The following is a 21,739-nucleotide window of genomic DNA, read 5'->3' on the forward strand; positions in this document are numbered from 1 at the left end:
GAGACGTTTAAATTTATGAGTGTTCTAGAATGAGAGGACATGGATACAAGGTTAAATCCAAGAGATTTAGGACAGAAAGCCAGACAAACTTTTTTTTAAATAATGGCTTGTGAAGCTGTGGAATGCACTACCAGAATTAGTGATTGCTACAGAGACCTGTCAACATTTAAGACTAGGTCAGAAAGGTGGTTGAAAGAAAGGGAATTTAAACCCAGATATTTGAAGATTGTACAGGAGCAAAGGTGATTATGGCAGATATATTAACATGGGACATAATATAATAAATATGATGAAAGAATGAGAAAGATTCTGAAGCACCAGCTACGCAAGTATCTCAAGTCCTCGATGAGGCATTGCATAATATGAAAGAAATGCTTGCCATAGTGCTTAATTATGAATATTTCCTCAACAATCTATGGACAAGAAATAGATGTGGATGCAACTGTACGGCAATCAAATTTATATTCAAGAAGTCAATGCCACATATTCTACCTCAACTACTGAGACCAGGAAAAAAATTACAAAAATATCAGCTGCATGTCCTATTTAAGGCTAAAAAGATGTATACGGCAGACATATTGATTACAGCGCAGATGAAGTAAAAAAAATTCAAGGGAATATATTCAAATTGATATGATTTCTCATTTACCAAACTCTGGTTAGAAGCTACAAGAAGCAACACAATGTGACAGTAGAAAGCAAAAGATGAAACCAGTAGTTAAAGGAGGATGGCCAAATGTAAAATCACAGGTGGATGCTGAGCCAAGACCTTATTGGTACTAAAGGAGAAATCAGTGTCAAGGTGAGCGACTGACGCAAATTATATCCTCAAAAAAGCAGTGGGAGTTCAAGGCAAAAATCTGGAAATGGGTAAGAAATTGGCTGAAGAAAAGGAAGGAAGAAGTACTTGTTGGGCGAGTGGTGACAGGGTGAGGAGGGAGGGGGGTGGGGGTTTAAGAGCCTGGAGGTGGTACAGAGAACCGTAAGACTGATCCCTAGCATTAAAGGACTGAGTTTTGAGGAGAGACTGGAGAAATTTGAGCTGTTCAGCCTTCAAAGGAGGAAACTTTGATAGGACCTTCTGGCGGTATGTAAGAAAGCAAACAGTACAGAAAAGATCAATTTGAAACACTACAAATTAAATCATGACAGTAGGGCAAGGGGGCACAGGTGCAAATTAGAGAAATGCACATTTTGGGACTAATATCAGGAAGTTCACAGAGTGATCAACACATTGAATAGAATTCCAGATAGGGTAGTAAGGTGAAAACTCTGGAATCATTTAAGAAACAGATGGATGCTTTGGGGGGAGGGGGTGGGATTGTAGGTACTCACTGGATGAATGAGCTAAGATGTGCCAAATGGCTTCCTTCATCCGTAGCTATTTTGTGATCTTGTGAACAACGGTAGTTTTGTAAAGATCAAATGAAGGCAGTCTGGATAACAGCTGTACCAAAAGGAGAAGTAGTATGAAGAGCCTAATTAGTGAAATTGAGAGTGGATACTTACATGAGAAACAGGAGATCGCAGAATTGTAGTACAATAGAATATCACACAAGAGATGGGTAGGAGAAACTAAACTAAATTGTAAAGAGATGACAGGCAAGAAAATAAAAACAATATTTATCACCTGCTAGTGGTCAACAGAAACCAAATGCTGCTAATGCTAGTAGTGAAAAGCCCTAATAACCTACAGTATGAAGTACTTGTATTGTAAATGAACCTGCAAGAATACTTACTATCTGTTTTATAAAGTGAAAATATTGTTACATGTCTTTGTTGAAGAGACTTGTATTTTGTGATTTTAAATTCTTTGGTGGGAGCAGAATGTTTCATAGCCTTATAGAGAGGTTACTGGATACAAGTGCTATCAAAAATAACACGCTCCACAATGAGCAATGAAATAAATGTTGCAATTATATTGCAAGTACCAACTGAGAGCGGTGTGAGCTTTGAGTTATACTGACAGGTCTGCTCGATGTTAAAATCCGGAACATAACACGTGCAGAGCTCTGCTAATCTCAAAGCCAGTGAATTTTTCTTTCAGTGTTACTATTAAGGATTCAGTAGGACACTTGGCTCTTCATCACTACACTTTTTTTTAAACTGTACTCCCATCGAGGCAGAAGTGCAGTCATATGTTTTATGGTAATCAGTGGGTTTGCAAAAAAAGAAATGGAGGTTGACCACCTTACCTGCACTTTGCTGCTGGTAGCATTGCTTATTTTTCAGACTGTAATGCAAGAATACCACCAGCAGAAACATTAAATAGTTATAAAATATGAGCTAATGACCGGCAACAAAAATACACCTGCTCTGATTCACCCGTTTAGTGTAAGCAGTAAGCCCATATAGCCAGCCAGACCACTGAGAATTTGATTTTGGTTGAACAGAAAAGTAGAAAATAGTGTTGGACAGCATAAGAAAATAAAGCAGAAAGGTATAAAATAAAAAATATTCATCAGTGCAGATTTGAAAATTCATCAACATTTTCTGCTGCATTCCATTTGGAAATGAATTGATAAAGATATACCGGTGGTGCTAAACTATATTCAGTAGAGGTCATAATTCACAAACTTTTTAAAAATTACAAAACCAGGTTACATTAAGGCTTGATTTGCAATACAGTTGTAACATTGGGGTTTCATTTTGCAGGAATGCTAAGAAGTTGTAGCATAAAGCCAGAGTCACAGCCCAAACTAATCCAGAGCTGAGTGGAGGGAGACTTCCTTCTCCAGGGAATTTCAAACTGCTATGCATTGACATTTCAGTTGTAGTGTATATGCAGTCTCACACATAACAAAATAGTTTGCATAAAGTTTGAGAAACAGAATACACATCACTTATTGAACTTTTACTTAATAAAGCTACTGTTGTCTGACCTCACCATAAAATATACTGTATTTGCATCAAGTGATGAATGAATCACAATATGACCAACGGTCCAAATACAATGGTTTACTTTTTTATTAAAAAAGTGCGCCCATAGGATATGTTTGTGCTCCCACATTTTTTTTCTCAAAAATAAATACTAGAATTACCAAAGGCTACAGGTTAGGCCATTTGTAGGATTTTGTGTGTCAGTACACAAAAAGGTTCTTAATACGGCTACAATCATATATATAATTTTTCCTCTAAACATTAAAATAAAGAGTGTTGTAACTTCTATGCAATTCTATATAAAATTTTATTAAATGATAACTTGCAAAATGTATTTATAACCAGTGGTTTTCATTTTTTTTTGTGCAGAACTTGTGAAAATGTTGACACACTCCCAAGGATCCCCAAGATAGTGTTAGATACCCAAAAGAAAAATTCTACTCTCATTGCAGAACATTTTTTGTTAGTATACAACAGATATAACATGCTAGCAAGTCAACAAAACAGAAATCTGATGACAGACTGACAGAAATGTCTTGCAGATACGGCTCCATTTACAATAGTCACAACAATATTTGTAAAACAAAACAAGTTGGGGTGTGAACAGGTCACTATCAGAAAGCTGCCATCCAATTGCCATTATATAGCAGCAGTAATCTGCACCGTGATTAAAATCAAAACGGTCAGAACTCTTCTCTGCAGTAGTGGAAATCACAGCAGTTTGAGTATTACCCACTATATTAACAATGCAGGCTTGGGTCAGTCAGCAGGGGATTGCTCCAACCACCAGCATAAATTGACAGCAAGAACCAACTGCGGAGGTGTGAACCAACTGTTTGATCACTGAACCAGAGAAACATATTTAGATGAAGGAAAATGGGAACTACAAGCTGGGAGTCTGGAATTTGATTCTAAGCAGGGAAATAAATTTATGTTCGGATCAGTGCAAAGTCTAATGCTATTACTGACCCATGCTGCACTGATCTAGATTTCTCTACAAGTAATTTCCATTGCAAAAATATTGACTGATGAATTTTCTTTGCATGCTGCTGCCCATTGACATGTTCCTTTCTTCTCATATGATTACAAAAATATAATTTTAATTAACATATATAATGAAAGGCTTTGTAAGTTTTAACTGGAGTTGTTTATTATTCGCATCTTAAAATTGGCACAAACTCTTTAAAATATACTAGTTCCTTTTGTAAATTTAGTAAATTTTTTGTGAATTTAGTAAACTTTGGGACTTGAAAAAAAATCCAGAAATTTTCTGGTCTGTATAACTCAGTACCACACCATATAATGCACTTACCATGAGACATCATGGGAATCTCCATGCAATATTAGTGATTTTGTTTTTGAACGAAGAATATGGTATTTTTAGCATTGATAATTTTGATGGATGCAAAATGTCACACGGTGTGTGACAGAGGACCTCAACCGATACAGGTTATTTTGGATTGTAAAATCCACTGAACTCCATTTTGATTATCAATGAGTTTTCTCCAGCAACTACAACATAGTAAGTGGCCTTTTTCAGTATTTCTACTTGTATTTGGAATTTCTTTACTAACATTATTTTGTTTGACAAGTCGTTATTGGCCTCAATTTTCAAATGGAAATCTGGGTGTATTGGGGCAGTGGGGTGCAATGAAAATCTGGAAAATCTGGAGCGGGTAAGGAAGCCAGCTCCAACCCGCCGACTTCCGCATTTCACACAGACCCATCTGTGTGCGCGCACGTGCTTCAGGAATCCGGAAGTCCTGCCGGCAATTAAAGCCAGCAGGCTGATATTTAAAGCAGTCATTAAGATAGTTAAAGTTGTTAAAGTACTTAATTTTATGGTGAGTGAGGCAGGGAAAGGATTTTCATTCTGCCTCAGTATGTTTCCGTGCTGTGGGAAACGCGCCATGGTGAAGGAGTCACGTTTCAGCCGGCAGCCATTTGGACATTAAAATCTTTTTGACAGATGGGGATAAAAGGTGAGTTATTGCAGCAGGGCACTTCATTCTCTCAGACAAACTTTTGGCTGGGAGATCTTTGTGTTTAGACTGAGAATTCTTGGTTTCCACTCAGAATTGTTCTGTTTACACACATTTACCAACTTTCTGGACCCCCTCAAACTGACATCAGGATGGGGGGGGGTGGGCGCAATGGCTGCATTCACCAGTACATCCAAGGATGAGGATCATCACCAGGCACGCCGTACATTTACACCACTTGGAGCTCCACAACACAGTGCTGCGCCACAGGGACCTGCACAAAAGCACAGAGGGGAACAACAGAGGGAGCGACGTCGCAGGAGGCACTACCCTCATCAGAGGGTCTACAGACCGAGGCTCAGCTTCCTGGACCTCTCTGAGGAGCAGTGCATATGGAGACTGAGAGTGAGTCACCAGGTGGTCGGAGACATCTGCAGCCTCCTTCATGCCGAGCTGCTCCCGGCTGGGCCTCGTGGCATCTCATTACCCGTCGCAGTTAAAGTGACCACTGCCCTCAACTTCTTCACCTCCGGATCATTCCAGGGTGCCACCGGGGACATCGCCGAGATCTCTCAGTCGTGTGCACACAAGTACATAAGGCAGGTCACCGACAGCTTGTTTTGCAGGGCCTCGCAATACGTCAACTTCCCCATGGACGACCTCAGCCAGACGGGGAGAAGAGTGGGATTCCACTCTGTGGCTGACTGCCCACGGGTACAGGATGCAATCGATTGCACGCATACAGCAATCCGAGCACCTCCACACGAGCCAGGACTGTTCATCAGCAGAAAGGGGTATCACTCCATCAACACTCAGCTCGTTTGTGACCACTGGAAAAGATTCCTTCACGTGTGCGCCAGATTCCCTGGCAACTGCCACGATTCGTTCATTCTGACGGAATCCAACATGCCGGGCCTCTTCCACGCACCGAACACCCTTAAGGGCTGGCTCCTCGGGGACAAGGGATACCCCCCTGCACACTCTGCGGAACCCCATCAATGAGCAACAGTGTCGATACAACGACAGCCACATCGCCACCAGGTCTATAATTGAACATGCGATAGAGCTGCTCAAGATGCGATTTCGGTGCCTCGATCATTCTGGGGGAGTGCTTCAATACGCACCAGCGAGAGTGGGGCGCATTATAGTAGCGTGTTGTGTCCTGCACAACATGGCGCAACAGAGGGGGGTATCGGTTGATGAGGCCCCATGCCCTCATCCAGCATCCACTTCTGCAATCAACATTGTGGAAGAGAAGGAGCAGGAGGAGGAGGAGAAAGAGGAGAACCCATGGGCAGAGCAGCAGCTTACCTGGCTGCCCATGAGGCCAGGGAGTCACTCATATATGAACGGTTCTTGTAAGATCAGAAAGTGAGAAGAGTCCAGTCCTCACACCACCTGGAAAGACCAGCGCCAAAACCAGCACCCCCACCACCGCACAAAACAGTCCTGCAACTACACATACACCCACTGTAAAGTGACCCACTTGGTGGCATCAAGTGCTTCACCATGAATGGCAACACATGAAAGGGCGCTATCACAAAAGCCAGTCAAGAATGGGCAAGATGTAGCAGTAATGGTGAGAATGATAACATTTAATGTGACTAACAAAAACCAAATATAAATGAAAAACATAACAGTCTGTCAGACACCCTTGTGCATACTCTTCGTGATCACAAATCCTTAGCCTGTCTCTTCCTACCGCTTCTACATGGTGCAGCCCCTGTGGCTGCAGCAGAGATAGTGGCAGGTTGCTCATGTTCATACCCTAACTGCTTAGATGCTTTCGGCCTATGCCCTCTGGGTTTTGTGGCCTGTGAGGGCCCTCCAAAGACTGCTCCACCTGCATCTGTGCAGAAGCAGACTTGGTCACCTGGAGAGGAGGCAGCATTCCAGGTGCTGGTTGAGAGGGGGGCCACGGGTGAGACGTGGGCACATTTTGAGTGGCGTCCCCACTTCCATGTCCCCTTTCGCCATAATCCCTCTCCTGGATCAGGCCCACATCACTCCTACCACCCCGCTGGACAACAGTTGGAGGACATGTGTGATGCCTTGGAAGGCCACTTCTAAAGTATCTGTCAGCCTGTTTAAGGCGGCAGAATGTTGCTCACCCTGAGTCCGAACGGCCGTTTTCGGGGCCTGAATGGACTCATTTGTGAGTCGTGCTAGAAGCTCAACAGAGGGTAGCCTTTCCTCCATCGCAGACATTCCTGCACTTACCTGCGACATTATCTCAGACATTTGCCCCGCAGTTACCTGCGACACCATCTCAGACAGTTGCTCACGTCCTTGTGACACTATCTCAGAGATTCCCTCCCGTACCTGTGCCACCATTCCACTCATGCAGGAGCTGGACGCCTCCATCCTCTGCGCTATTGTGGAGAGTGTGCGTGGCACCTGTTCCAGTAACTCGCAAACGTTCTGCTGTTCCTCTATCATTCTCCTTTTAAAGGGTGGTCCCGGGGGTTCAGCATCTGCGTCCAGCTGAGCAGAGCCTGGAGAGGAGTGCGCCCACCGATGCACACTCTCCACAGCTGCCCCTGCCACCAGTGTCTGCTCATGCTCATTTGTGTGTGGTGACTCACCAGGTGCCAACCCAACTAACTGACTACTAGGGCCCACCGAGGTGTGAGTATCTGCGCTGGTGGATGGTTCGCTAAGATGTGACGGTGAGCCCTCAGAGGCCAGGACCTCCTCTGAGGAATCGCCCTCTCCCACCACTGCAGTCGTTGAAGGGCCTGTAAGAGAACAGAAGGCAATATTTAGCATCATCACAGATGTGTCATGTTGCAATGAGCATACTGAGGTGTTCAACATGCCAATTATTGTTCACATCAATTAATATTGTGTGTGATGAATGTTAAAGTTGTGTCACCAGACATTTGTGGGGTGCCAGTCTCGGGCTCCCCGACGGACAGGCACTCAAGGGTGCGGCTGATCTCCAACACCTCCTCCTCCTCCACGTCTGTGAGGACCACTATTTGTTGTGGCCCCCCTCCAGTCCTCGCCCTCTCACGTGCATTTTGCGCTCTCTTCCCCTAGAAGGGGAGAAAGTACGGACGTGTGAGTGAGTGATGGTGAAGTGGCCAGCCGACGAATGCATTGCTTTGGGTGAGGCTGACCATGAAAAGAGGTGCATCAGAGGGTGAGTATGAGGCAGAGACATCACATTGGATGAGAATTGGGATGAGTGGTAGTGGTGGGGTCACAAATGGAGAGGTGAGGATGTGCTCAGGAAGTGCAGGTAAGTTGAGGATGAGCCTTAAGTGGGTGTGAGGAGTGATGTGATGGAGTAGTCTTGGCAGCACAGAATGAGTTGGGGGAGCGGGAGTGATGTGCACCACGGAATGCAGGAGAATCAGTAAGTCTACTCACTTTTGCTGACCTAGTTAGGTCACTGAAACGCTTCCTGCACTGGACCCAAGTGCGGCAGATGTTGCTCCTGCTAGTGACCTCCTCTGCCACCTCGAGCCAGGCCTTCTCAGAGGAAGAAGTGCCCTGCTTCTGCCAGTCAGCCGGGTAAAACAGTGCCCTCCTCCTCCTCAACCCGGCCAGTAGCATTTGAAGTGAGGCATCATTAAATCTTGAAACAGCCTTGCCCCAGTGCTGCTCCATTGTGTCTTTTTGGACTTTGCTTCAGCAAAAGCCATTTGAGCAATGGCCCTTTAAATACAGACGCTCCAGCTGACAGCCTGTCATGCAGGTGCGCAGTCTGCCCACTGCGCAACTTTCGGACGGCAAACCCGGAAGCCATTTTAAGAGCCACCAATTAACTCGCAATCGCGTGGGGAACGGTAAGTTTTTATTATCCGGGATTGGCGCACACCCATTGACTCCCCCTCCCCCCCCCTCCCCCCCGCTGTCCTTTGAAAATTGAGCCCATTGTTAATTCACATTATAAAAGTTTTTCAGGAAAAAGCCTCGAAGCAAACCAAGAATGTTTCTATAATCCCAAAGGGACAACACAGTGGATTAGACAGAAGTCAAAATTTACTGATTACAGGTACTTCAATAGAAAACTGTGGGACCAGAAAGGCAAAATCTGCTTTTAAGTAAAGTCAGTCAACTGTGCTGGCAGAAAAGTTCCCACTTGATGAACCATCTAGTACTCCAATTGCTGTATTGTTGTCAGTACAAATCAGTGTCGAATATAGCCATTAAGTCATACACTCTACTGCTTCCAATTAAACATTACCGACAGCTGGACTACAGGGAATTGGATATAATAAGGGTGTTAACCTCAAAGAATGGAAACATTGCCTTGGGAGATTAGTAACAATGGCCTGTATATTTAGACCAATTTACTGAATGTTGGATTAATCCCCCATAGATTATAGTGTATTCAACATTAGTAAATATTTTCCCTTTAAATTAAATGATTGTATACATTCATTCTCATCAAAAATCTCCTAAGAATTTTCAAATTGTGCAATTGCACAATTATTTAAGAAAACTGAGACATTTAAAAAGATATTATTTTAATTGTCTGGAAAAAGCTACATTAAAGCCACTGATTCACGTATAAGTAATGTGTTTGTGATGCTGAAATTTGACACTCAACTTTCAGTGGCATTATAAATGCAGCCCACACAATTTTACCATTTACATCTTATGCAACATAGGGACTGTTAAGATGCTTAAACAAGAACAAATCTTTAAAATCAAAAAATTGTTGGAAAACATTGCGAGAAATTATATTCACATTTTGAAGGCACTGACTCATGTGGAGTATTGTTACACAGACACCAGCAACCCTCTAGTTCTTGGCCCAAGTTGTCAATTTTTATGTGTCCTTAGATAGTGAGTGTCAGCAGGCTACGTAGTCAAAGGAACCATCAGAGCCCAGCCTAGTGCTGTCCTCAGCCTAATTTCATACCAATGCACTTTCCAGCAGGAATCACAGGACAACAATCAGTGGTGGGAACTCCGACCAATTTTGTTTTTCCTTGGCGCAGGTTCAGAGACGAGGGCCCTGATATTAACTTGGAGCCGGGAAGAGAGCGGGGATGGGCTTGCGAACGGGGAACCCAGAAGTAAGGTTTCCCGCAGGTCCTACCGAATTTAACCGTAGGATTGGTTTAAAAAATTTTCAAAAGATTTTCCGCCCGGTAGCCAGTTTAATTGACACTCCTGCTCCTCCTGCCTGCCTGTTAGGTGGGAAAGCAGCCGGAGAGCGGATGGAAAGTAAGTCGGAGTTTGGATTGGGGGGGGGGGGGGGGAAGGTTTGGAGGGAGATTGGGATCTTTGGGGTTTGGATGGGGGGGCGGGGGGAAGAGTCGGACATCTTTTAGGGGGTGAGCAATGGGACATCATTGGTGGGGGGGAGTGGATCTGGGATGGGGGGGGGGGTCCTGGGTCGGGGGGGGGGGTCCTGGGTCATTGGGGAGGGATGCCTCAGAAATCGGGGGGATGGGGTGTGTGTCTCGGCCATCGGGGGGGGGGGGTACCTCGGACATAGGGGGGCGGGGGATCTCGGACATGGTGGGGGGGGCGGGGGTGGAATCTCAGACATCCGGGGGAGAGGGTGGGGGGGGGGGTCGGTCGATCATGGCAGGTCAGCTTGTTGGACCTGGAGGAAACACTCCTGCTCCTCCTGGCCCACAAGTAGTGACAAAGGCACTTACCTCATGCCCTGGCTCTTCTCACCCCCTTTTCACTGGCGAGATTGACAAGCTCCGGGAAAGTCGTGCTGAAGGCGGTGAATTTAAAGGTTTGTGAAATTCAATTTAAAAAGACCTAATTAATGTCTCATAAGGACGTTAATTGGTCCGAGAACTACCCGCCCGCCTGCATCAATTAGGGCCCGACTGCAGCGAGTAGGTTACTCACACACATCCAAACCCGCCTCTGTTAAACCCATGGGCACGTTGGAGTCGGGCTGTGGTCGCACTTGAAAAATCAATTATTTTAACTACCCCCCAAGGTGTAGCACCGCACATCTGCCCCAGCTAAGATCAGATAATGCAGCAGAGTCCAACCATTGAACATGACAGCTATGTGGTTTGCAAGGCTTAGTACCACACCAAGCACTGTGTTTACCCACTGAGCCACGTTATGCCTTTCAGACAGACAAGCATTCACAGTCTGAGCCATTATCTCCTCTGCATCTAATAGCCAACCAGTCCTTGATAAAATGAAAGCAAGATGTGCTTTAGGAAGGCAGTCAGACTGACCCTGCCTTAGCTTACTTGGGAGAAGTGCTGAGGTTAGTCATTTCTTACTTTCCTCAAAGACAGGGCAATTGAAGCTGGGATTCAAACTCAGGTTCTCTGTCTGGAAACCAATGTTCTGCAAATTTTTTTAAAATACATATGCATGGTTTGCAACCAAGAGTAACATATTTACAAGGTTTTAGGTGGCAGCCACATGCAAAATTTGGAATAGAACACTGAAATGATTCACTAACATAACCATTTGTTGAAGACAAAAACAATTGGCTGTCAACTGTGCAAATCAAATTGGTATTGATAATGGAATGCATCTTTTCTAAATCCACAAATAATTAGCAGAGATATTGCGTGATTAAAATTTCCATCCTGAGAGTTAAGAGTACTTTAAAATAAAAGTGCTAGTGATATTAAAGAAGCCACTTAATCAAAGAAATCTGACATCCATATTCAAAATACAATCATGCATGGTTTGGGTTCTTTGATTAAACTTATTTTCCAGATTTTTACCACCACAAAAATAATTATGTTCAAATTAGTGTCCATTAGAGAGATATGTAGAACAGTGAAGGTTAGCTCAGAAATCAAAACAACTTTTTAAAACCCATGTAATCTGCAGAGGTACCAAACTAGGTCCTTAATAATTAACATTTCCCTCAAAAACAAGCAGAGTGAAAGGGCTAACTGGGAAAAATTGTATAGCTTTAAACTGTAAAAGACTGACATACCATAAAAGCCTACATTATTCCTAGCATCTGCAGGTGTTACAAAGGGATTTAGTAATAAATCACCGACATAAATATACTAAAAGATACACTAGCAGTTGCTTCCATATTGCATCCATAGGACAGGATTATGACAATACACAAATGCCTTAGATCACAACTAGCTTTTTCAACTAGTTACCATAGAACCATAGAAAAGACACAGCACAGAAGGAGGCCATTCGGCCCATCGTGTCCGCGCCGGCTCGAAGAACAACCAGATGCCCATTCTAATCCCACCTTCCAGCACCCGGTCTGTAGCCCTGCAGCTTACAGCACTTTAGGTGCAGGTCCAGGTACTTTTTTTAAAAAAAAGAGTTGAGGGTCCCTGCCTCTATCACCAATTCGGGCAGCGAATTCCATACACCCACCACCCTCTGGGTAAAAAAGCTTTTCCTCATGTCCCCTCTAGTCCTTCCGCCAATCAGCTTAAATCTATGCCCTCTAGTTCTTGAACTCTCCGCTAGAGGAAACAGGTACTTCCTGTCTACTCTATCTAGGCCCCTCATAATTTTATAAACCTCAATCAAGTCTCCCCTCAGCCTCCTCGGCTGCAAGGAAAACAACCCCAGCCTATCCAATCTCTCCTCGTAGCTGCAATTTTCAAGCCCTGGCAACATTCTTGTAAATCTTCTCTGCACTCTCTCCAGAGCAATTATGTCCTTCCTGTAATGTGGTGACCAGAACTGCGCACAATAATCCAGCTGTGGCCTTACCAGCATTTTATACAGTTCCATCATTACATCCCTGCTTTTGTATTCTATACCTCGGCTAATAACGGAGAGCATTCCATATGCCTTCTTCACAACCTTATCCACCTGTACTGCCACCTTCAGGGAACTGTGCACATGCACTCCAAGGTCTCTCACTCCCTCTACTCCTCTCAATATATTCCCATTTACTGCGTATTCCCCTTTACTGATACATTTATAAAATTACAGAATCAATCATTTCTGAACCAAACACTAAGAGCTAGCTCTGCCACCTAAAATTTGTGTCTGTGGGGTCCCCATGAATGTTTCAGTGCCACCCTTTCTATTCACTGTTTCATGCAAAATAATGGTTCTTACCTGTAGACATAAAGAATGGAATGCGGAATTTGCCACTCAGTACCCTGGCCCGCAGGTTCTGCAGTGTGCTGCCATCAAATGGTAGGGCCCCACACACCAGCACATATAGTACCACCCCCAAGCTCTGCAAGAAACAATACATGGTAATGAAATGGATCATATTACCATGAATCACACTTTGTATTTAACTATTTATCCTTTCTTTCTCCCCTCCACTGCTGCTAAACTCTAGTCCGATTACGCAAAAGGAATTGCTGACACCTCAGCAAGACTCTTTAATCAGTCTTACGCTGTCAACTCAGCTGGTTGAATATCTCCATTTACATCAGGATGAAATAGGTTTCATGTCTCACATCTTTCGCAGAAGTGTTAGTAGAAGGAAACAGCAACAGGAGAGTTGATATTTCTCATTTATGTAAGAAACTGATAGTTTGACACAATTTTCGCTCATGTACTGCACACTTACAGATATAGTAAAACTTTTGTCCTACATTCAAAAAAAAAGTTTGTTCTATCTATGATTTACTTTCTCAAATAAAATGTATAATTTGTTCCATTTACTACATTCTAAATGTGTAAAAATATATTAGCTTGGGACAGAGCAGGGAGGGAGGTGGGAGAAAGTTTCTGAACTTAATACGTGCGAGCATAACACAAATTACTTCAAAATTTAATTTTTACATTCATTTTATGATGACAGTTCTTTATTTTGTGGCTTCTGCTCTTGTGCAGCCAAAAACAGAACATTCATTTAAATATATATTTGATGAATGTTCTTTTACTGACCAAGTCTAGTTGTTATTCAGCAATGACTATACAGCATTTAGACAAATGGGTCTCAAAATTCTCTGAACTTTTAAAAGAAAAATGACAGTTTGACCATACAGTCCCAGTTTGGACAAAACAATTATGTCAAACATTAAACTAAAGGCTGTCAGAGGCATTTATGTAATAGAAATAAAAGAAGCATTCACAACTCACCCAAATATCCACTTTGGGACCATCATACTCTTTTCCTTCAAACAGTTCAGGAGCTGCATAGGGTGGACTCCCACACCACGTTTTCAGCAATTGTCCTGGGGTAAAGATGTTACTGAATCCAAAGTCTGAAACACAGTAAGTGCTTTATTTTAGTATATTTAAGAAGTATACATCACAAATAGAGATTTCAATTGTTTAGGTAACATTTTCACACACAAAATGCACAACATTTTTTCATATTAATAATGCCTGGTATACTGTCAGTAATAGTTTTCATTTAATGCACTGCAGAATGCAAGTATTCAACCTATGAGAGGATCAAGTACTGAGAACATGAAGTGATTTTAAGGCAGTAGTTAGTATTAAATCTATGGCAAAAATCCACATTCCTTCAATGAGCTCAACTGCCACGACTGCGTAAGTATATTGCAACTTATTTTGATCTACTCATGTTCATAAGAACACGCCTCATGACGGAAGTGAAGAGCCCATGCAGATTAATGCACTCAGCATAGTCAATCTCCTATTTCAGCAAAAGACACACTAAAATACTTATCACCGTGAACTGGCACAACAAAAGAAAGTAATATCTCTAAACCATTGCCAGAAAGAACAAGTTTATCCATGCCCCTAAAAAAAAAGTAATTTATCCCAATATATCCACTAATCGCTACAGATGTGTGAATGCTCCGAGGCACAGAGCACTTTTGGCCAATTGTCGCATTCTGTTATCACCGTGTGTTTTCTTTGATGGTCCTCTGCTGCAAACTACCACCCATTCGAGCATGCGTTATAGCCCCTAACAACTTATTAAATGGAGCAAAGGTCATTCATCAGAACAGATTTTCTATTAGAACAGTAAATGACAAGTGTTTTGCTGTATGTAACAGAGAACCATTGTGGTGCAGTGCACAAAAATGTAATTCACTTCAAGGGAAATAGTTAATAAAAGATGAAGATTCATTGTGATTCTTTCCAAAATGCAAGAAAGTTTCTAAATTAAAAGTTTATCAGAAATTTACACATTAAGTTGCAAATTAATTTTTCACACAATTTCTTTTTGCTTTTAATAAATCCCCATCAAGTTTCAGTGATGAATAGCATGCTAGAAATGCAACTGAATCATTACTCAGCTATTTTAAATCTCTTGGAGTAACATCTTAGTGCAGACAATACATTGTCAGAAGCCATGCAAAGCGGCTTTGAATTTTACACGGTCGAGGTTTAAAATGGCAGCCAACATCCCAATCGGGATGTCTAACTCAAAACCCTCCCCCAGTAAAATAATCTCCCCAAAGGAATTCACTCGGAGCAGTCAGGAGGCTGAGATGAAAACTGCTCAGGCATATAAACTCCTCTGTAGATGCTCTTAATGCCACTTAATCAACTCGTCAGAAAGTATGCTCGAGCATCAGCAGAATGGACTTCTTCCTTGTCAGTTTTACCTCTCTCCCTAAAGACTCCAATGAGACATCAACAGCCACTGTACTTCAAAAGTAAATCACTGTGTGAAACACTAGGAGACATTTCAACATAGATAGAGCTAAATAAATACAAGTATTATTATCCCACCAATCCCAAATAAATCTAAATTCGAAGGACCACTGAGACAGGGATTCACTCTTAAGGTTTGCTTGTGATAGTCAAGAGCCCAGGATCCAATCTATTGTATTATTTTACTCCACAGTCAGAAACTCAGTTTGAACCGATCCTTATTCAATACGAGTTCTCTTCTCTGATGAAACTTGTATACAAGATAACTTGCAGGGATGGATCCAAGGTCACTAAAACAGTTAGAGTTACACTCTTTGTCACACTGAAAACATATGAAAATAGGCACGGTTGTCCTGTAACACAGCATGGTTACATAGGACCGTCTCATAACTACAATTTAAGAACAGTGGATTCTCAACTGGTTTTCATTCTATCATTTATAGTACTGTAATCCCAAGTGGCACTTCAAGGCTGGGAAAATACTACTCTCATCATAATTCCTGTCAAATTGCTGTCTTTATTCACTTTAGTGGAAGAAAAATGGTGAACTAATTGGACATATTTTATTTACTGTGACAGTAACTACGAGATCCATCATTATAATTAAATACGTGCACCACAGTTTGAGTTTTGGGAGCATAAAGCATATCAACATCTTGTATTTTAATATTAACCTGATGCAATACATCAAGGATGTCCAACCTTCTGGAGCTGGGGGCTGGATACATGGGTCAAAACCAGTTTGTGGGCCGCTTATGATTAGGCAATAATGCAAGCCTCCCACATGTAAAAAAAGAGATTCCCTGAAACAAAAAAGTGAAATCCTGTGAGGCCCCTATCTTCCTTTCACCCTCATTTTCCCCACTCATTCTCATCCCTCCTTTGCCACATACTCCCCCCTCCTTTGAAGCATGATGATTCTTGTTCTTTCTCTATCTTCCTAATCCCCTTTTCTAGACCTTTCCTTTTCTGGTTCTGGCTCTCCCTCTCCTTTTTTTTCCTATAAATTCCGATGTCCACATTTATAATAGAAACTGCCTACATAACCTTGTCACAGCACTATTAAGCTACTTCCAGAATTTGTTTAATTTTTTTTTTTAAAAAGTATTTTAAATCTCATCTTAAATTAAAAAAATGTTTTTCTGTCTGTAATTTCAAATAGATTATTACTATGTTCCTAATTTTGGCAGAAATAATTAGAAGAATAAAAAAGAATTAATGCTAGCGGTGAGCATCCAATTAATTAAGAGATAAAGAAAAACTGCAAATACTGGAAAATTGAAATAAAAAGAACAGAAAACTCTGGAAATGCATAGTGGGTTAGCCAGATTCTGAAAGCAAAAAAAAAGACACCCTGCCAGCATTTTCTGTTTTTATCCAATCAATTAAAACCAACCAGGTGATTTTATTGACTGACTTATACAGGTATAGCTCTGAAAAACATTTAACAAATATCAATTAACGTGCAGCCATTTTGTTTTATTTTCAAAAATGTTATTTCTGGATTTATGTCATCTAAATTTTCTGCAAATCTGTTAAATGAATCAGATTTCTGATAACATATCCACGAGTGGTTCATTTTAAGTGACAAGGAAAGGGATGAAATATTAGGTTAATTATGTCTAGCCCTTTCAATGTGGTGCAAATTCTACTGGAAATAATCACTATGCTCAAAATTAAATCACACAAAATTAAATCGCACAAGGTTGTTGACCTTGAAAGCAAGGGAGTTAAAAGCAAGTTTTGATCGATGTATAGATTTTGCCAATGGATTTCTAGGTAACTATATTTTTTTAACTCAAACACTTTTTCTGTGTTCTAAGATGACCTTGTACTCTGTTGTCCTGCAGTGTGCACCATTGATAATCCATTAGCTGCATTAAAGGGGAACTGGATTCATATGAATTGCCACATAATACCAAGTGTTACAAAGAGAAATGTGTACATTCACTGTTGCATTTCTATGATATCTTATTACCATGTTGTATGCTTTAAAACCTGGATAAAATGAAACCTTGCATTTTGTGCTGAATTTCCCTCTTCAGTGATATTATGCATAGGAACATGTCACTGGAAGAAACTTATGTCAGTTAAAGCAGGGACAATTCAGATGAATAGAGGTCTTAAAAAATTAGAATAAGCTTACATGCCAACTTACTTTAAGGCACAGTCGTTCACTGGTAATTAAAAAGTAATTTAACATTCTATCAAATCTTGCACAATAGTTTCCTATGCTTTCACACCGTTGACATTTGATGGGACTCTTGCAATTTTAATCGTCCAAAGTCATATATCAGTTGTTCCTCTCTACTATCCAATTGCCTACTTGATACAACATTAGAAATTTCTTTAAGTTGTTAAGTTTTGATATATTTAGATTTGGGATCACAACTCACGTTTATACAACTGAAACACTCTTATCAGGTCTTCAGCTAAATTGATTTGATGGTGTTGGTGATCTCTGCTAGTAGCATCAAGGCACTGGTGAGCCTCAAGTCACATTTTCACACCTGACTAATAATTAAATTGACACAGACTGCTCCTCTTGCATTTAAACAGGGTGACAAATCTGTCTCATCTGTGATCATTTAGCAGAATTTTCCAAATGATTTTGCACTGTACACCAACAGACGTGTGACATGTGAGCTCTCATACTGCTAACAGCATTAATGTTTCAAGCTAATTACCTGAACATCCCACATAAATCCTTTGAGGACTGCAGCGCCCAGCTTACATAAAAAATTAAATTTTGTAAGCATAGCATTGTGCATAGGAATACAAATGTGACAAAACCAGGTCAGTGCATGTAATTCCCAACACAATCAATTCCTAACAGAAGCTGCCAGGGAAGGGAAGGAAAATAAAAATGAAATGTTATCTTGGGCCACTATCGAGCATCTGTGGCTCACCATTTAGTGACCCACACGTGCTGCACCACCCTTGTCCATATCATTAGCTGCACAAATTTCCCTAATTCTGTTTTAACAACCAGTGTTACAAATATAAAGAAAATTACTTCAACAGAAATAAATGGGAGTGTAATTTGCAAATTGCAACGAACATTCAGTATCAAAAGTTAATCTAGTCTGTCAAGATCAAAAATTTGTGACTGGCTGTTGTCATATGAATAATTGTAGTAAAGTATTTCAATTAAATGTGCCCTTATGTTTTTTTATTTCGTGGAACACTGTCCACTACTCATTTAATTCTATTTTTCTTTTGTGCTGAACTTTGACAAACATAGAAACTTGTCAAAGTAATCACATGAGTGCACAAGATTATGACAAAGACACAGCAGTGTTTCTACTCCTTCAAGCAACACCTAATTTCATCCCTCAACACTTAATCTCAGTTCTCAGAAATCAATGTTTTGAAAAAATTTCCACTAAAAAAAATTCCAGTCTTCAAAATCCATCATCTAACCACTAAATCGTAAACCACATGCAGTACTCGATTTCTCAAGGAACTATGCTTTGAGTGAGCTAATGTTTGTTAAAATTTTTTTTTTTTTAAGTAGGTTGCTTCAAACCAAGCTGTTTTCTTCCCTCTTCCCCTTCATACCACACACTGTTCTCTTTGGTCCAGAATAGCTAGATAGCCTGCTCCTAAATGTCTGCAGACCAGCTTTTGTATTGACTGCTACAAGGAACCCAAAAACAGTGGTTAGAATGTGGAACTTGCTACCACATGGAGTAGTTGAGGCGAATAGCATAAATTCAATTAAGGGGAAGCTAGATAAATATATAAGAGAGAAAGGAATAGAAGGTTATGCTAATAGGGTTAGATGAAGTAAGGTGGGAGGAGACTCATATGGAGCATAAACACAGGCATAGACCAATTGGGCCAAATGACTTGTTTCTGTGCTGTAATTTCTATGTAAATTAGAGTAAATATCGCACCTTCCCTTTCTGCGCGTGCGGAAGTGCCTCTTTGTTGTCGACCCTTCTCGCAATGCATCTCAAAGATTTCAAAGTAACCATTCTGGGTGATCACGAGTACATTGAATGATCTGCTCTACCACCTGATTGCATAATAAGTTGGTGCACCAAAATATTGTGCCATCAGGCTGTCTACATCAGTCTTTCCTCCAATTAGGTAATCTGCTAAATTGGATTTTCCTTTGTACAATAGACAGAAAATTACTTGCAACAATATTAGCAGTATTGTGTTGCATCTAATACTTATCATTTAAGAGATATTTTCATCTATGGAAATGATGCATTTTGCAGTTAAAAGTTATACTGCTACAGTTATGGAGTCAATGGAGCCTTAACACCATAACCCAACCTAACAGCAATTTGGCCTGCAGGAATAACATGCTATCCACCACTCTTTGCCTTCCGTTGATTTCCTCTGTTCCCTGCACTGTTCATTCATATTACGCAACACTCTCTTCCCACAGCTGTCAACATTTCCCAAAAGGTTCATTATGCTGGGTCATGCATGACTTGTTTGTAACTAAACCAAACTATTCATTATTCCATTATGCTGCAATCACACAGCAATGTCGATATACCTTAACCCCTTTAACTGGTCTATTGCAAAAACTTTAACAGTAAAATTCATGTGTTCCTTTAATCTTTTAAAGGTGATAGTATTTTTCTAACAAGTGCATGCAAACTAACAATTAAAAAGCAAAATTGTCAAATAATACTGTGAATGAAGGAATGTTATGTGGCTCTGTGCAATTCTTTTGTCCAATTTTATAATAGGCACCAGTAATTTATAGAAATATTTTGACAGATGTTATATAATATTAAAATGCATATTTTCATAGTTACATAAGAAATGCAATTTTCAAAAGGTTAATCTTTACACAACTTTAAGTTCCATGCTTGAAAGCCCTATTTCCCAAAAATGAAATTCATCATACAAAGAAAGTAGTTTAAGCCATAGTAAGAGGAAACCACATAATATTCTGTTGAAACCAGCAGAAAAATATACTTGGCCTTACTTAACTATCTTAGTACTCAGTTTATGTCACTGAAACCTCAGTGAGATATGCAGATAGTAGATCCTTTTCTACAGAAAATTGGTACTACGACATTTCAACCTACTCCATAGGTCTAACGGCCTTTATACTCGTATTTCTGCAGGTCCTGTTCAAGCCCTTCCCCAATTTGAAGGTTCTGGATCGCAAGCATCAAACCTCAAATCTCCTGAACTTTTCAATTATGTATAATCTCACATGCCTGTTTGTCCATGAAAAGGCAGCATACTATTACCATAATTTACATTAGTTACACCTGAACAAAATAACTCCCTGGATCGTATTGTGTTTAGATAAATTTGAAATATTCAAAATGTGAACTGCAAGAAATACAGTTGTAATAAAGTTAACATTTAAACTGTGAAATAAAAAAATTCAAATTCAATTTTACACCGGTGACAATTTAATGTTACATAAGCAGGCTTATGAAATGGTTAATGCTTCACATTCATCGTTGATGACAGAATACAGCAGAATGCAGTAGGACTGGTACATCTTTACTGTAATCAACAAAATATATTTGGGAGACATGATGGAAAAGTGCAACAGTATTTACACCAAAGCACTGTCCAGCCTTATCTTTATGCCACATTACTCTTTCATAAAAAAAGATTGGTATCAAAAATATCAAGCAACTCCTGTGGATTTGAGATTTCTATAAATTCAGAAGCCATGAAACATTCAAATATTTATGCAGGAACACAAAAATGCAAAACCAATGTTTCATCATTGAAAATTCATTTAGCTGTATAAACTTTCATCTTTCTCACGTGCTCATACAGAAGATCCTACATTGCAGAACATATTACATTTTCATACGGTTTAAATTACAGTTAAAAAATAATTAATTTACTTCAGGAAAGTTTACCAGTTACAGTTTCAGATTAGCCATGATGTGGAGATGCCGGTGATGGACTGGGGTGGACAAATGTAAGGAATCTTACAACACCAGGTTATAGTCCAACAATTTTATTTTAAAATAAAATTGTTGGACTATAACCTGGTGTTGTAAGTTTCAGATTAGGACATTATATAATTTTTTTAAAAGCTCAGATTTTAAATAAAGAAGTCTCCATACTAGTCACATCAAGAAAACAAGCTGCTCAATGAGAATGCGAGAGATATTACATTGCTGGAGGAGTTACATTGCCACTTCTCTTCAGAAATTGCAAAAGAGCCATAATTCACAAGTAGCACAATTATTTAGGTCTTCACTGAGATCTCAGGAAAGCTGCGTTACCAGTGTATTTGAAAGCGTCTGATTGGAACAAAATTTAATCCAAACTCAAAATGTGTATTCACAAGAACAGTACAGACTAGGGTTAGATATAGTGTGAACTGTAAATTAATGATCCAGTTTGTTGACTCAATACATCAGTAGGTTTTTTTTAAAGCATCCAATACAGTTCTT

At 40.5% G+C, this 21,739-nt stretch overlaps 1 protein-coding gene across 4 annotated transcripts in view; it reads right to left on the minus strand.

Moving 5' to 3' along the window:
• sik3 (SIK family kinase 3) overlaps positions 1–21,739 on the minus strand; it is a 267,857-nt gene that overhangs the window by 61,176 nt on the left and 184,942 nt on the right. For all 4 annotated transcript variants that reach the window (XM_067970950.1, XM_067970949.1, XM_067970948.1 and 1 more), the window contains exons 5-6: positions 13,845–13,969; positions 12,864–12,987 (exon numbers count right to left, since the gene is read on the minus strand). In XM_067970950.1, coding sequence (XP_067827051.1) covers positions 12,864–12,987; positions 13,845–13,969 — 249 coding nt within the window. The remainder of the gene's footprint in view (positions 1–12,863; positions 12,988–13,844; positions 13,970–21,739) is intronic.

The sequence above is a fragment of the Heptranchias perlo genome, chromosome 33 (assembly GCF_035084215.1).
Source record: "Heptranchias perlo isolate sHepPer1 chromosome 33, sHepPer1.hap1, whole genome shotgun sequence".
NCBI classification, from domain to species: Eukaryota; Metazoa; Chordata; class Chondrichthyes; order Hexanchiformes; family Hexanchidae; genus Heptranchias; species Heptranchias perlo.